The sequence below is a fragment of the Saccopteryx bilineata genome, chromosome 2 (assembly GCF_036850765.1).
Source record: "Saccopteryx bilineata isolate mSacBil1 chromosome 2, mSacBil1_pri_phased_curated, whole genome shotgun sequence".
NCBI classification, from domain to species: Eukaryota; Metazoa; Chordata; class Mammalia; order Chiroptera; family Emballonuridae; genus Saccopteryx; species Saccopteryx bilineata.
The window spans coordinates 89,453,515-89,471,192 of NC_089491.1; the positions used below are offsets into that span (position 1 = coordinate 89,453,515).

The 17,678-nt window shown below is 44.2% G+C and overlaps 1 protein-coding gene across 5 annotated transcripts in view; it reads right to left on the reverse strand.

The window, feature by feature from the left end:
• Positions 1–17,678, reverse strand: part of MOB3B (MOB kinase activator 3B) — a 218,006-nt gene that overhangs the window by 24,712 nt on the left and 175,616 nt on the right. For all 5 annotated transcript variants that reach the window (XM_066257375.1, XM_066257370.1, XM_066257374.1 and 2 more), the window contains exon 3: positions 10,442–10,644. In XM_066257375.1, coding sequence (XP_066113472.1) covers positions 10,442–10,644 — 203 coding nt within the window. The remainder of the gene's footprint in view (positions 1–10,441; positions 10,645–17,678) is intronic.

A 17,678-nucleotide genomic window follows, 5' to 3' on the forward strand; every position in this document is an offset into this window, starting at 1 on the left:
TTTAAACCAAGCAGCTAAACAATGAGAATTCAATGTGATTAGAATATCAATCCCCATGCAAAGGCATCACCAGTCCAGAGATACGGTGATATAAACCAGGATGGTGCATGGTGCTTGGGGATGGAGAATGGTCCTCTCTGAGAAGAAAAATAATGAACAAGAAAATGATGGAGACCGGTGTAGAGACGCATTCCTTAGTCACTTGTGGTCCTGGTTTTTGCTGATATCTTAGTAATAAGGAATTGGAATTAACTTTAGAGACACACTCTAGTTTCAGCTAAAAATTATCTGTAGCTATTATACATACACTTAATGCTTAAGTGTAATAAGCTAATATAGACTATTCCATGCTATAAATTGATCTATTTTCAACAAATGCTTTTTTTTCTCTTTTAAATTTGAAGTTAGACAAAAAAAAAAAAACCCATAAAAAATCTTCAGATCCAGTTAATAGAGAAATATGAATGGGAAAACCCCAATCAAAACCAACCTTCCGTCAAGATCACAGTGCCTTTTCAGTGAGGTGCCTGAACAAAGCCTGTCCCTGCAGATCTGGACACGTTACATACGAGTGATCTGCAGACCTCATCATATGCTAGAATCACTGAGATCTGCCCAATTAAAATTCCCCTCTCTAGGAGGGAGCACCCCATATCCAGGGAATTGTTTAGTTCAAGGGGAATGAACACATCCACCTCCAACAGTCACAGAGGGTCTGCATGACAACTGGCTTGCTCCTGTGACCATCTCTGTCACACAGCTCTGTGGAGGGGAAGTACAGGGCATGGTCAGAGATGGGAGAGAGCGCACTCAGACATCTGGTCCTGGGGGCACAGACCACTTGTCATGTGCATTTTCAGTCTTTGCTTGGTAAGGCTTTTTAAAGTACACAGTTTGATTTTTCTGGTTATTATAAAAGTGATACATGTTTGTAATAGAAAACTTAAAAAGCCCAAACAGGTACAGGGGTTCCTCGGGTTACGACAGTCTTGACATATGATGCTTCAATGCTCACTCCCATAAAAACTTAAAAAATTGAGACGTGTTTTGGCTTACGCCATTAGCATCATACTTATGGACTACAGGGCAAACTAGTTTGGTTGCACACTGCAGAAGAATATGCAGTAATGCAGGATGTTTGTGTTTCTATGTTCTAGATTATGATTTTATAACAATGATAGGATAGGTAAGTGACTTAGGCTATGGTGTGTTTTAACTTACACCGAAATTTAGGTTGTGTCACTGTTGTAGGAACACAACTGTGTCGTAACCCGAGGACCCCTGTATATGTTAAAAAGAAGACTTATTCATAATTCCACCAAAAGAGAACCACTCCTGACACTTTCTGCTGTATTTCCCTTTCTCAAATATGATGGTACTAACAAACAATATTATATATATCAATTAAATATATGAGTAGAGTGATTTTTCAATACAGTTTTAAATCCTGTTATTATTATATGCTGACAATATCCCCATGTCCCATGGTCACTGACTTCAACTCTGATTAATCATATTTTAGGCCTTGAGGTAAGTCATACCACATCTCACTCTGACCCAATAATAAGTAAACAAACAAACAAAACAAAACAAGCAACCGAGCACCTACCATCTTACACAGCAGAAGCAAAAGCTCTTGGACAGCAGCAAAGAATAAGAAAGCAGGACTGAGAAAGGCATGGGCCGATATGGCCACATTCCCAATAACCCAGCACAATCCAGTTCTTTGACAACAACCCCACTGTTTCTTTGCTATTTTTCAAATTGACACTCTACAATATGTCTGCCAAGGCTCCGAAAATGGTCTCTGGCAGGCTTTCCCACTCATCTCTGGGCATCTGGGTTGCCCTGAACAACTACCACCAGCTGATACCATGCTGGACACACACACACACACAACCCATCTAAATCAGGGGTCTCAAACTCAACTCAGCATGTGGGCCGCAGAGCAAGATGCTAGAGAAATGAAAAATACAAGTAGGCCCCTAGGCTTACTTAATTTTATCCAAAATATTTTGAACTTCGTGGATTAGTCTGCGGGCCGCACAAAATTGTTCGGCGGGCCGCATGCGGCCCGTGGGCCGTGAGTTTGAGACCCCTGATCTAAATGAACAAAGTCCCTTGAATGCAATCTCCAGTCACTCTCTGTGCCAGGTACACCCCCCCCCACACACACACACACAGGCATGGCAAGCTTCAATTCATGCAGGCCTCTCTAAGCAAAGAGACAAGGCTGGGGAAACACCAGTTTAAAGATCATAATCTCAGTGAGACAAGCTGAGGAGAGGGTCTAGATATGAAAACTGAGGCACAGAGGAAACTTTCTTTGATGAGGAGACTGAGGCACAGAGACATCACACACTTTGCTCAGGGTCAGACAACTTACATGGTAACAGAACAGTGGAAACATCATTGCAAAGGCCAAATGGCTGGGCCCACAGGCTGAAGCTTTTTCTTTCTTGATGCCTGTGTCCCTGTCTGAGCCTTTTGGCTGGAAGTCAAGGAACCCGCCTGACAAGAAGCAGCCCAGAGGTCTTTGCACAGATGATGTTTCAAAAGAAAAGGTCCTTTTAGAAGCCCCACAATGGCTCTTCACTGCTGGCTATTTTGGGAAGCAGCCCTGGCTTATGTGAGAGGCTCTGCTTCTTTTCACAGCCCTGACCTAGTCTTGACATTACCGGCCAGGCTTGGCTACTGCACTCCTCCGAGCATCTCCAAGGGAAGTGCAGGCACAACCTGGCCACCTTTTAGGGGAACACAAGGTTGAGCACATGTTTGGACCCAGATGGGCTGTACTGGGCTTTTCAAATCTTTAGTATTCAAACTTTTTCTTCCATCTGGTCTACTACTTTTAAAGCAGTGGTTTTAGTCCTAATGCTGAAATCATTTGGTGCATGAACCACGATCATGACCCAAGAGGCACTGACCACAAACTGGGAGAGGGGAAGCTCCGGTGTGACGTCATGGAGGTGCCGAGAGTCTTGAAGAATGGCGAGGAACGTGGTTTGGATGTTGACAAGTAACATCTGTTTGAAGTAAAGGTCTTAAGTGCGAGGAAAAGATGAAATAATATATGTAAAGAGCTTAATAGAACATCTGGAACTTAAATAAAGCCAGTGTTTATTTCTTGGAATGCTTGCGTGCCTCACACATGGTAAGAACAGAGCTCAGTGATGGGGTGTCAGACAATGATCTGAGAGGCGTGAGAACGAGCAAGGGTGGGTTTCTTGTTCCCCGTGAAGCCCTCCCATATGAGTTTCACTTCCCTCCTGCCTCCCTTTTGGTCTTCTCTCATCCTCACTCAGGCAGCTGTGGTGGGTGTATGGTTGGGGCCAGAGCAGAGGCAGTGGGAGAGAACTCAGACTCAACACACACACTACAGAGACAGACAGCGTTGCCTCAACGGCAGGTCATGTCCATGGAGCACGATCCCTATGAGATGTTAATGAGTGATAACGATGCAAAACAGGATTTCAGGAGCCCAGTGCTGTTAAATTGGGTGAGCTACACAAAATTGAACCAGTTTCTTCACTGGACGGCTTCTCCAGGTCTGTGACCTGCAATTGCACATTGTGAATCTCCGAGGGTGGAAGTGATGCAGCCTTTCATAAAGTCATTGACCCAAGGAAAGAAGCCTGCTTTCTCTGAGCATCACTCAGGGCCGGCATTGTGCGGAACACTCTTAGCCAACTCTGATCCTTAGACATCTCTTCTTCACTTTATTTCCCCATCTCACTGAGCTAACAACCCCCAATCCTAGAAGAGGGGAGGAGAGGATATGTGCTAAAAAGAGTTAATTCCCAAATTCGAGCATACTTATCATCCACAGCCTTGCCCATCAGGATGTGGTCTGGGAACCAGTGGCATCAACATCACCTGTGAGCAAAACGTGCGTGCTCAAGTTGCATCCCAGGCCCTGGTGCACTGAAGCTGCATTTTGGAGAGGTGCCCGGGTGTGCACATTCAAGTGTGAGATATGACTGAGGGTGGTTGGCATTAACCTCAGTAATTCTGATCTCTGTGTATCTGTGGTGAGGCCCAGGTGTGCACATTTAAAATAATCTCCAGGGGATTCTGACACAGCTGGTGTGCAGACCCCTACTGAGAAGCACTAATTTGGCCCAAGCACTCTGCTCTTAGGCCTGTGGTGACATCTGGTTTCACAGAAGCACCTTTTAAGGTCAGTGACGGTGTAATCACCTTTCCTTTAGAAATAAGGGAATGAGGCTCTGGAGAGAGAAAGTGAAGGCCCTAGAGTAGACCAAGGTCACCCAGAGGTCAGCAGGTACATTAGGGTGAGCAAGCACCCTAGTCCCCCTACCTCTCCAACCTCTCTCGTCCTCCACAATCAGCTCCTATTCAGCAGTCTTCTCTGAGCGCTTCTGTTTTTAGTGAAAAGCCTACAAAACAGTGTTGGCTGCCTGGGCTTACCAATAATAATTCTGATTCTTTAATTCTGTCCGCTGAGCCTTGGACTGCCAAGGGCAGGCAGCAGCCGGCTTGTTCCGGCAGGGCTGGGCCCATTCTCAGTGTCATTCAGACTCCTTTCCTCCAACTGTGAATTTGCTCGAGTTCAACTTGCATTTCCATGAGAAATGGGTCTTTCGTCACATCTGTCTGTCGGCCCTCCAGCCTCCCCTTCCCATTGGAGACCAAATGAAATGGCGTGTGATTCCCTGGGTTCCCAGGCTGTTGCTGACCGGCAGGTCCCAACGGGAGCCATGAGGCAGACCCTGCGGGTGGAGGGGCCATCCTGGCCTTTCTCAGTGCACTGGCCAGGGTCACCTCTTCCCAGCTTCTGCATTCCAAATTGTGTTTCCACTCGGAGGCCTGAAGGACTGACCCATCAGCCCAGGTTGCCAGGGACTGAGAGTTTTCCCAGGACATGAGACTCTTAGGGCTAACCCTTTGGAGGCTTGTTCCCCTTCCACCAGGCACACCATGACACACAGGCAGTATGAGAACATTTCTATTCCCTGAGTGATCTAGTTGGAATCCGGAACTGAGGACTGACTAGTGTTAGAGTCCCATCTTTCTCTGTCAGACCTAAGACTGATGATGCAGCTCTTCACTGCTCTACACCTTATTTTGCTTTGACTCTCTATTGCGAATCTTATAGGACAAAGCATTGCTTCCAACATGGATAAGTGGAAGTCTGCAGGCACGTTCTGAGATGAGGGCGGCGCCAAGGAATGAACACCTTGTGTGTGCAATCTCTTTGAATAAAGATGCATCATCCACAAAGTACTCTTCTTGACTCAGAAATACAGTGGGCGTTTATTATGTACCAGGCAGCATGGGCAATGCAAGCCTATGTCATGTACACTCCCAGCCCTCAAAGAGGAGACACTGATGCTATGAGCTCTATCTACTACTAGGCTACCTAGTAGGTCACTAAGGTGGCAAAAGGCCATGGGACGTTGGGGAGAGAGCAGTAAGGTAACTCTGTTTCCTATACGCTACCTAGTTTACGTTCATTATCTCACTTCACAGCTAATATTTCCTGAGCACTTACTACGTGACCCATTTAATTTTTACAACAACTCCATTATTATCCTCATTCTATAAATGAGGAAAATGAGGCTTTGAAAAGATAACTATCTTGCTCAAGATTGCAAGTTAGGAAAGGAAGTCTCCAGGGTCTGAACTCAGAGAGCTGAGCTTTGTCCCTGGCACTGTCTGAGACTAAACCTCTACCCTTGCAAGGGACTGGACCCTCAGTATAACCAGCATGCTGAGCACACCGTCAACATCAGACAAAAGCACCCAGGGCAACTTTGGGGGCAGAAGAGTGTGGGTGTATATATGGTGGAGGCATGGCAGAAAGAAATATGACGTGGGGTCTCTGATTCTGAACTGTATAGAGTCCCAAGGCGTGACACCAGCAATGTCCTACTAGGGGTGTGGGAACTCTGGGAATGTTGATGTTCTAAGGGAAACTGGTGGGACAAATGCTGTCCTCTGACCTCCTGTTGCATTAGAGTTTGAAGAATGTACTAGAATGTGGAGCCAAATGCCTGACTTCTTCGTCATCCTTCAAGGGCCGAAGATGAGTGGCAGTCATTATTTTACATTTTTTAAAAAGCATTTATAATTAATGAATGGGACTACATCAGACTAAGAAGTTTTTGCTCAGCAAGAGAAACTGATAACAAAATAAACAGAAAGCCAACTAAATGGGAAATGATATTTTCAAACAACAGCTCAGATAAGGGCCTAATATCCAAAATATACAAAGAACTCATAAATCTCAACAACAAACAAACAAACAATTCAATAAAAAAAATGGGAAGAGGATATGAACAGACACTTCTCCCAGGAAGAAATACAAATGGCCAACAGATATATGAAAAGATGCTCATCTTCTTTAGCTATTAGAGAAATGCAAATCAAAACTGCAATGAGATACCACCTCACACCTGTTTGATTAGCTATTATTAGCAAGACAGGTAATAGCAAATGTTGGAGAGGCTGTGGAGAAAAAGGAACCCTCATATACTGTTGGTGGGAATGTAAAGTAGTACAACCATTATGGAAGAAAGTATGGTGGTTCCTCAAAAAACTGAAAATAGAACTACCTTATGACCCAGCAATCCCTCTACTGGGTATATACCCCAAAAACTCAGAAACATTGATACGTAAAGACACATGCAGCCCCATGTTTATTGCAGCATTGTTCACAGTGGCCAGGACATGGAAACAACCAAAAAGCCCGTCAATAGATGACTGGATAAAGAAGATGTGGCACATATACACTATGGAATACTACTCAGCCATAAGAAATGATGACATCGGAACATTTACAGCAAAATGGTGGGATCTTGATAACATGATACGAAGAGAAATAAGTAAATCAGAAAAAACCAGGAACTGCATTATTCCATATGTAGGTGGGACATAAAAGTGAAACTAAGAGACATTGATAAGAGTGTGATGGTTACAGAGGGGAGGGGGGAATGGGAGAGGGAAAGGGGGAGGGGGAGGGGCACAAAGAAAACTAGATAGAAGGTGACAGAGGACAATCTGTCTTTGGGTGATGGGTATGCAACATAATTGAACGACAAGATAACCTGGACTTGTTATCTTTGAATATATGTATCCTGATTTATTGATGTCACCCCATTAAAAAAATAAAATTATTATAAATAAAAATTAAAAAAAGCATTTATAAATTCTAAAGCTATAGCTTTCATGTGTATTTAGAACATCAGAGCAATTTATTTTGCATATATAGGGTGCTTAAGATATGCAAATTAAATAAAAATAAATATGTGTTGATATGCTGTGACTGATTTTAATATGTGCTTTGCAACAGTAGACGTAGAAGCTAGTATTCTAGCACTATCAACTATTGGAAGTGCTCATTTCAGTAATAGCATTCTACAAGTACAGTATTCTTAGTGGACACCAAACTATGCTAAGTAGCCAGAGCCTGACATTACATAATTATTGTCCTCAGAAACATTCTCAGTATCTTTTACTTTTCCTTCATATATTTTGGTTTGTGTAAAATGAATATGTAATTTCAGACAGGTAAGCATTAAAAACACTTGCTATTACTATATGAAAGCACTGAAATCAGTCTCCCTGTAATAATAATTAACAAAGCACCAAGGTTGGAAGGATACTGTTCAAAGCAAGACTTAAAAGAATATCAGCCTCTGGAGGTAGAAAATCACTACCCTTCTTGCTCACTTCCACTGTTAATCATTCCTGGCTAATCCAACTGTAGTGTTTTTTTTTTTCCCCCAAGGAGGTTCTTATCTGGAATATAGGGTTTGGAGGGCCTTTCTGTGACTCTGAGATTTCAGTCAGTTCAAGGCACGGCCAGGTGTTAGAATCCCTGTGGCCTCTTCTTCAGAAAATAATAAGTTGTTTGATGGCAAAGAAAATGGCTTTCTCTGCTTGCTGACTTACACTGGCTTTGTCTTACAATGGCTTTTATGCTTCTGTTTAAGTAGAAACTGGCTTTCAGATCCATGGGATGTTTCTGCTCCTTCAGCAATGAAACCAAAACTGTGCATGCGTTGGAGGGCCTCTTACCCCTGGGGGACTTTTGTGGAAGATCCCCTCCATCTGACTGTGTCAACTGAAGAGAACAAAACTAAACTCACCAGAAACAGAGCCACGTTCTCTCTGAGGTCAGAGTGCTTTCTCTACTCTCCGCATTCACATGGCCCTAGTCCACTGTTCCCTTTGTCCTTGACATTTTCTAAAATGAGCTTTATCACTCTTTTCCAGCATTTTTAACTCTCGAGATGTTTGCACAACCTTTTCTCCTGAGGTAACTATTTACTCACAGCACCCTTTATATGGGACAAACTAGCAAAACTCACTCCTGATGTATTTCAGCATCTTTCCATACTAACCGTCCAACTAAATTCAGAGACAACTTAGCTCCTGCTCCCAAGAGCTTTCTAGAAAGCTTTGAAAATAAAAGTAAAGAAAATTAGCCCTCTTTTAGCCATGACATACCTCAAGTGTACCCAGAAAGTCTTGCTTTCTTCCAGAATTCTTGAGTGATGCAAACACAGATATTTTACCATGTACTCTGATAGCATCATAACAGATTTCAAGTTCAGACACTCTAACGGGGATACATGACATTCAACATCACCTTCTTTGCCAGTTACTGGTACTGTACTAGATTAAACATGTTTTTTATTTTTTTGTATTTGGATTCTTTAACATTTGGGGTCTTGCTGGCCATGGAGGTCCCGGGGCTAGCCAATTCCTAGAGATAGTAAATAATACACTCTCAAGCTGTTTACTCACTAATCAATACAAACAAACAGAACTCACATCCAATCTCCTCTTCAGTCTCCTCTCACACTTAGGGCTACTATTCCCTTGCTCTCATCTCCCCAGGGGTAGGTACCAGACAACCAGCATAGTCCCTAGGCCCAGAGCCCACTGACATTATTCAAACTAGTCAATCTTAAACTTTCTTACCTGCCTACCTAGTCTTTCCCAGGGAAACCACAATAAAGGCTCTTGATCACATTTTCTTTGCTCCCTCTGCCTCTGACCAACCCAACGCTTCTCTGTGTGGCCCCCATGACATAATGTGCCCTTTCTTTTGGGAACTGGAAGCATAAAAATCTTTTGATAGTTTGATCTGTTGGCCTCATCATACATAAATGATAGCAAAAGATGACAGCCTGGCTCTTGCATTCTGGCCATTATTCAAATAGACTTGGATGAAATTTAGTTTCTCTATTAGTTAGTTACATTTAGCAAAATTGCCATTTTAACTGTTTCAAGAAAAAAAAAGCATGCCTTTACTGTAAAACAATGTATTACACTGGCTAAGAAAGTACTCAATAGAGCTGCCTGGAAATAGCTGTGATGGGAGCGTCACATTAAGATACCACATGTTACAGGCCCTGGCCGCTTGGCTCAATGGTAGAGTGTTGGCCCGGCATGTGGAAGTCCTGAGTTTGATTCCCAGTCAGGGCACACAGGAGAAGCGTCCATCTGCTTCTCCATCCCTCCCCCTCTCCTTCCTCTCTGTCTCTCTCTTCCCCTCCCGCAGCCAAAGCTCCATGGGAGCAAAGTTGGCCCTGGCGTTGAGGATGGCTCCATGGCCTCCGCTGCAGGCACTAGAATGGCTCCGGCTGCAATGGAGCAACCCCTGAGATGGGCAGAGCATCGTCCCCAGATGGGCATGCCAGGTGGATCCTGGCCGGGCGCATGCGGGAGTCTATCTGACTGCCTTCCCGCTTCTGGCTTCGGAAAAAAAATAGAAAATAAATAAATTTTTCGGGGTTCTTGACTTCTAAAGCATAGATTGAGCCCAACTGCAAAAATAATTTGTGAAGAAATTCAATGTAGTCCCCATACACCTAAATGATAACAGTACTTTTTGTACCAAATGTTCTGGGTTCTAATGTATTCTATTAATGGGTGTCACAGGGGATTCGGTATGAAAAGCAATATTCTTGTGATGCTGTACTCTGTTCCAGGTTTACTTCCATCTCGGTCTCTGGAGTAAAAGCTACTCAAAGACAGTTTAACTTGACTTTGTCTGCCTAGCAGCTGCCACACAGTGAGTGCTTAATATTTATTTACTGACTGAGGAAATGCTTCTGGTCATCTTTTGACAGCTGTGTAAGAGATGACAAGAGGAGCAAAGATGTCTGTTTAAGGGATTATATAATTAGGGTTTGGAGCTGAGAATTGAAGCTATTCCTTTCGACCCAAACCATTACAATTCCATTATATTCTGCCACCTTGCAGAAATTTAAGACCCTAATTTGGTGGCCATAGACATCTTGGCATCTTCTGACCTGTAACAGCCTCTGAAGCCTATTCAATTCCACAGTCCTTCATCTAACAACTACACATTAGTGAATATGTTGCACAGGTCTGGGAGTATACTGTGACTAATGGCTGAGCTCTTGGGGTGATGTGGGTGCCATCACTGCATCGTGACACTTACCAAGGGCTCCAGCTCCTTGCGATCTATGAGGTTCATCTCTGTGACAAAGTAATAGAAGTGTTTGTAGCAGGTGTTGACGTGGGCCTCTGCACCCATCACAATGACCCGGTCGAAATGATGAATGTAGACATGGACAAAGACACGGAAAAGGCGACACAGGATCTTCTTGCAGATCTGAAGGAAGTTCTTTGGGAAGGGAACACCTAGAGAAGGCAAGAGAGAGAGAGAGAGAAAAAACCATGATGGAAAAGCTTTGGCAGTTCCCAGGGACCACACACGAGGCTGAGGAGCAATTCTGGATCTGGGCTCTGGACACTGCCTAAGAAAGTGGCTAGAATGGTGTGAAAATCAAATGCCAACAACCAGGAAAAGACTCCTTACCACCAAAAAAGAAAAGAAAAGAAAAGAAAAGAAAAGAAAAGAAAAGAAAAGAAAAGAAAAGAAAAGGGTCTGGTTTGTTTCTTTCATTACATCTTATTTTGATACAAATAAATGTGCAGAAATATTTTTACACAGAAATATGCACTCTCCCTTATTGCCTTTTAATTTCCCCCCACTTTATAGAACACAAGAAAGTTCACTTCCCTCTTGTCTCTAATATAAGAAAACTGGTAGGAGGAGGGTGATGCTCCCTGTCACTGAGTACTAGGGAGTGGTGGCGACTGTGGCAAACACTGCTTTAGCCAATGGTGGCCATGTGGGAATGGAGGGCCAGGTTGGGATAGCTTGTGATTTTTTTGAGACAATTAAAAATCTGGAGCTCTCTGTGACTTGAGGCATTTAAAAAAATAGCAGTTAATCTGAGATTTAAAAAAATACGATGGTTCAATACAAAATATCTTTCTAGGTTAGAGTCGCCAGCAGGTTACCAGTATGCAAATTCTGATGCAAACTTTTCCTGAGATACCCCGTTTCTGAGTTGGGAAAGGCAACAGATTTCACAAATACTTCACATCACATTCACTACCACTCCATTGCCTCGAGGAGGGTAAGAGCTGAGGAGGGTTTTTCATAACACAGATGGGAGCGTGGTCCGACCGGGCACCCAGACTTCCCATCTACCACTCCCAGCTTGGCCAAGCAGCAGCAAAGAGCAGATTCGCAAGCCTGCTTCCTTTTCTCCCTCTAACACAATGCCTCAGTGCTTGTTATTTACACTGTCCTTAAGTGGTGACATGTTGGGACAGATTTCTAAGCAACACAGACTTGAATTCCTACTCTGCTCCTTTCCCAGCTGTGTCTGACCTTGCTGAGTTCCGTTTTTCTGTATGTAGAATGGCAGATAAAAATTCCGATAATTGTGAGGATGAGAAGTGGTACCTGACATACTCTGGCTTCCCATCTGCGATCATGATAAGACCTTCCTTACAGGGCTAAGAGGGTGTGGACACAGGTAAAATCCTCCTTCAGTGCCTAGAACAAAGTTCAGAGCTTACTGAATGAGAATGACCTCTCCTCTCTCTGTGAGGTAAACTGTGCATCTTCTGTTGTTATAAGGAAAATCAAGAAAGGGAGACATGGCTAGTGGCCTGTCAACAGAATTGCAGAGCTCTGCTCAGGGTGTGCCCCTGGTCCCACAAAGCCCAGAGTTGATGTCTGTGCCTCCACAGGGCCCCAGTGGCAGCTGTCTGGTAAGAGACACTCTGTAACGGGATCACCTGGGAGTCCCAGGGCAAGACCAGAGAGACAGCACACGGTTGGCAGTTGGCAGAGGCAGGATCCACCTCCCCAGGGCCCGGCACTGACACAGGCTTTTTTTCAAAAACAAAGCGGCAACATATCAAATGAACCCAGGGAGAGACTTGGGCACAGCTTGGCAGCTGACTGTCTAGGGAGCAGATGCTGGGATTTGGAGGAAGGGAGGTAAGGTTGGGGAAGGGGTGGAGGGCAGCTTTGTAATGAGTTTATGGGCTGTTTCTTCTGCTGTGGAGGGCCCCGCGAAACCCCTGCTAAAGGCTGGAAGAGGGTCTAGAGTCGCTGAAGAAGCTTGAGTCCCGAAGGTGATAGAATGCCCTCTAAGTCAAGTGTGTTCTCATCAGAAGGGGAGTCGTGTAACCACACAATGCCAGTGCCAGGGGGCTGAGGCATGTTACCTTCACAGCCCGTCTGTGAAGGAGGCTTTGCTACTCCTGCGTCACAGATGAATGGCACAGGCCCTGACACATGGATGAACTTGCTTCAGGCCACTTAGCTAGAGTGGCAGGCTGGGATTTGGGCCCAGTCAGCTTGCCTCTAAAATATGAAATATCTGGTTGTGTTCAGAGTGTGACTCTGTCTCTCTGCCAAGGATAGAGGCATAGCTCAATTGCTAAGCACAATGAGGCATCTAAAGGTTACTCCTCAGTGCCATGAAAATATAATTTAAGAAAAGGGAGAGAAGGGTGAAAACCGTTCACATCCTAGGGAGCCACAGAACTGAGGTGACAGAAGTCAGCTAATACAATCCACAGTCTTCAAGGAGAAATGTGTTTTCTCTGCCCATGCCTTAACATCATGAGACGAAGAGTAAAAGCCAACATTTACTGAGCACTTCCTATGTTCCAGGGACAGTGCCAAGTGCTTTACCGGGGTTACCTGATCGCATCCTTAAACAATCCTTAAAGGTAGATGCTGCTATTGTTCCCATCTCACTGACGAGGAGACAGACTAGCATCCCTACCTCTCATAAGCTCTGAGCTCTTGGCTCTGCCCTCATTCCAAATCTGGTCTCTGGCCTCGCCTTTGGCCTTGGCCTTGCTTTGCTCTTGCCTCTCCCCTTTACACTATGGCTAGGAATTACCATTAGAGTAATTGAGAGGAGTTGGTTTTGAAGTCTGAAGACCTAGTTTAAAATCTTAGCTCTACAACTTACTCGTTGTCTAGGCAAATTACCTCATCAGTCTACTTCATTATGGGGAAAAATATTTACTCTGCAGTGTTCTTATAATAATATCTGTACTATGCCTGGCACTTAGTGGGAACTTTGAGACTAAATTCTACTTTTGTTATTTTCCATCTGAACTATTCGGGTAGGTAGGATCTCAGGCTCCGAACCTCTTTGCTCTGGCTGCTAAGATGGGCCTGACTCTTTCACCATCGTATCCCTTACATGTAGTTCATTCTTCAAAAGTGAATGTTGCAAACAGCTCACACCAGGACTGTATGCACCACAGTCGCCCTAGACCAGCTCTGGAAGCTGAGAAGTCCTGAACTAGGAGTCTTAGGGAGCATAGGGCTCACTGCTAAGCCACAGATAAAACCCCAGTTTACAGGGCATGGGATTAACAATAAGAAAGTCACATGGTATTTGGGAAATTAATTCAATTATTACTGATGGTTCAGGAACCAATTATACAGTTTGTATATCATCTGAACCCTTTTCCCTTCCTCTTTTCCTTTCCAGGTAATTCAGGTTTGTGTGTGCATGTATGTGTGTGTTTTCAGTGAACCATCCAAAGTTGACAAGTGGAAGAAAGCACCCCTCTGGATGTAGAGAACTTGACGACCACCCCTTTGGTGGACTCTAGAACTCTCGCCCTGTGTAACCAGCCTCATGGCAGCAAAACAGGGCAAGACTCAGCCTGCTGATTCCCTCCCTTTCTCAGCAGGCTCCAGAGGGGCCAGGTCACAAAAACTGATTGACATGAGAGGTCTTTGTCTTTATGGTGCCACTAAGAAGTATCGAATCTCCATTAAATAGCCACAGAGACGCAAACCCTGAGTGAGGCCTGACATGTACGTGTATGAGTGACACCCTGAGCAGCGGTGTTATAATAGTATATATTTGTGTTTTTTTTAATGTAACTAAGCCCCTGGCCCCACAGCTAAAAGGAGGTAGGTGGACATTTGGCTCTAAAACTCAGCTCTTCCTTCCACATCCTGTTGCCACAGGCTCTGTGGTGCAGGGACCTCTCTGCTGAGATGGCCGTTTCTTAGTTCAGTAGCTGGCTTGTAGAAGAAGCTCAAATAATGTCTATTTTGTTTTAAATGAATAGTCTAGCAGTAGGAAGAATAAAAGGTTAGGGAATCAATTTAAATGGACATTGGGCTAGTTATAAATGCCCCCTGAACCTGAGGAAGCTGTGTAACATCTGGTCTGGGCGAAGGGCAGTCTGTGCAGTCCACGTGGCACACTGACCCAGCCCAGGACTGTACCCAACCCCCTTTTTCTGTCAGGTGCATAAGACACTGTGTACCCCAGCTTTAAGTATGTTTTAAAAATCACTAATCCTGGGAAATCTTTGGCTACAGAAAGAGGGTCATTAGGTCAAATATATTTGCAAAAATACTGCTTTCATAGAGGTTTACAGTATTCCTAAACATAGTAAAGGATCTGAGAATTCCTGTAGCAAAAAGTCCGATTTAACCCTGACACCCCTTTCCCCCCATAATATCTATTGATTTAAACACAGAATCTGTCATCAGACTTCTCAGGATTTCATTTCTACTAACAATAGAGCCCTATGCAAATAGTTTAGTGTCTCTAAGCCTCAGTTTCCCCACCTTGAAAGAAACAGGGATGTTAATGTTATATACAGCTCAGGAGGTCCTTGTGAGGACTGACTACATACATATAAAAGGCTTTGCTAATGTGTTGTAGATAGTAAGCACTCTTTTGTGAACTGTTAGTTTTAGAATCCCATGGAAATCAAATGTTCTTTGTAATGTGTTGGAATTAAATTTCTCCTGCACATTTATTTTCAGGATGGCAATCTTGGTATTAATATGTCAATTCTGAACTTGCAAAGAATTTGGAGTGGCAGGTACTCAGTTAAGCATGGAATTATATTCTTTCTTGTATTACTTTCTACAACTTTCTCATACTTGTGTCTTATGTTACTTTAAGTTCCCTGAACAAAGAAACTGTTTATACTTCTTTTCTACCTTTAAAAGCACCTGGCAGAGGGCTAAGTAGGGAATACTCATCAATCAAAATTGAATCATAAAAGAGCAGTGATCTTATTTAGTCAAAATGTGAATCCATCATCTCCTATTTGGGGGAAGAAAAAAGACTACAACAGAAATAATAGCTCTTTGCCAGGGTTTTGATATGGTCCTGGCATGGGAGGCTGAACGCTGCTTCTGGACAGAAGGGAGGAGAGCTCTGTGATAAGAACATTTTGATCTACCTTAGGGTGTGGGAGGAAAGAATCTGAAACTCTTCTCTTTGGATCATGAAAACCTCCCTTCTTCGCCTTTCGATGTAGTTTTTCAACTGGAGATACAGTAGTTAATTTTCAGTCACTGTGCTTTATTAGAAAAGTTAATGCTGGACGATATTAACCAGCAATCTTAATAGGTTGAATGTTTGAAGAATTGGCAGTTAAACTTTGACTAGTCTTATAAACCATCTGACAATAATCCCAGACAAATATGTACTGATGACGTAGAAAGCAACCTTTGAGCAGAAGGTCTCTAAGCAATTTGCAAGCAAGAACTGATGTCAGAGCAGCCCCTTTCTCTAGCCCACCCTGAGCCACACCTTAGGGCTTCCAGATTCAAGGAGAAAATTTTCAGACTCCAAGAAGTTGGCTCAAAATGGGAAAATGTGTTCAGATGAGTGTTGCACAAAGAGGTGATAGATATGAAAGGTAATAGACATCAAGTATGATATGACTGTGGTCCTGGATGGCCTTGGGTCATGGGATGGGGCTTGGTTTTTGCAAATGGGTCAGAACTGAAATGGAGTTCACGAACCTGAAACAGGGGCAGGCTGAGATCAGATTCCAGAGTGAGCCAGGCAAGAGGCCTGGGAAGAGGTCAGAATACCAAACCAGCCACTCGTCTGTGGTTTCAGCAGGAATTTGCTCGACAAAGAGGCTCCAAGCAGGATTACCATTTGTGGGGTGATCAAGCCAAGAAGGAGGCAGACCAGAGAGCTGGGGTGAAGCCGCCAAGGAGGTGAGGCTGCCGGGCCTGGAGTCTTTCTCCAAGGCCTTGCGCCCTGCTCTCCCTCTGCTGCTCACGAAGGTGTGGTGCTCACCTGGGAACCAGCATCTGACAGAACCCTGCAGAGTTTATAAATGTGTCTAACCACAACTTTCTGATCTCCAGGCCACAATCAGTGAGAGAGCTAAATCGAGCACAGAATATCATAATTTTTCTGGGGTCCCATGCCGGTTTGCCTTTCATCTCTGACTTAGTAAATCTCCTTTCTCCCAAACAAAATTTAATAAAAATTCCAGTAATTTCTGAGCTTCAATCCATTTTCTTTGTCTCTCTTTCTCTCCCCTCCCTGTTCCTAAACCCTCAGATGTCCCATTCTGAGTACCGCTGAGAGAAAGTAAGTTGTGGCCTGTGTGTTTTCTGTCATCCTGCTACGGATGCCTCAAAGAGAAAAAGTCCCTCAGAGAATGCAGAAGTGTTTTGGATGTTTGAATGAGAGGGCCACACTGGAGGCACAGGTCCCAAAGTCAGACAGGTCCCAGGCAGCACTTTCTGAGCTGGCTGCTGCTCATCCTGTAGTCTTTATTTTCTCTCTTTTCTTCTGAAGAGAAAGCCTGATGCTTGGGCATGAGACTCTGTCTGTGATCATGCTGGGCTGAGCCTGGTTTGTGAAGGTGTGGAGAGTAAGGGACAAAAGGTTGTCCGCAGGGACACTAAAGAACTGTCCCCAAACAGCCTCATCATATACCTAGCTAACGCCTCCTTTTTCTTTAATTTTTTCATTGACTAAGAGGGAGAGAGTCAGAGGGGGAGAGAGAGAGAGAGAGAGAGAGAGAGAGAGAGAGAGAGAGAGAGAAAGAGAGAGAAGTATTAACTTGTTCCACTTGGTTGTTCCATTTAGTCACACACTCATTGGTTGCTTCTCATATGTGTCCTCACTGGGGACTGAACTCACAACCTCGTTATGCTGGAAGACACTTTATCCACTGAGCCACCCAGCCATGGCCAGTTCCTCCTTTTTCTTAAGAGCTCAACTCATGGGCTTCCCTCATTTCCACACTCAAGTTCCCTAGTGTCCACTATGTGCAACTGAAACTTCTGAACACCGACCCCAGATGGGAATTGCACATTCAGCTGTGGAACTGCCTCGGACTGCACGCCACTCGAGGGCAAGGGTCCCCCAGGCGCCTCACAGATGTGTCATTGGTGCGTGGCACAGAGCCGGGAGCGGCGTGGGTGAGTAATAAGGAGTTACAGACTATGCGATTCAGAGTGGAGCTCTTACACCATTTGCTCACCCTGACATCTAAGCTCAGAAAGGACTGGAGCTGACCAGCTCAGGACTAATGAGCGAGTGTGTGAAGCACAGGGA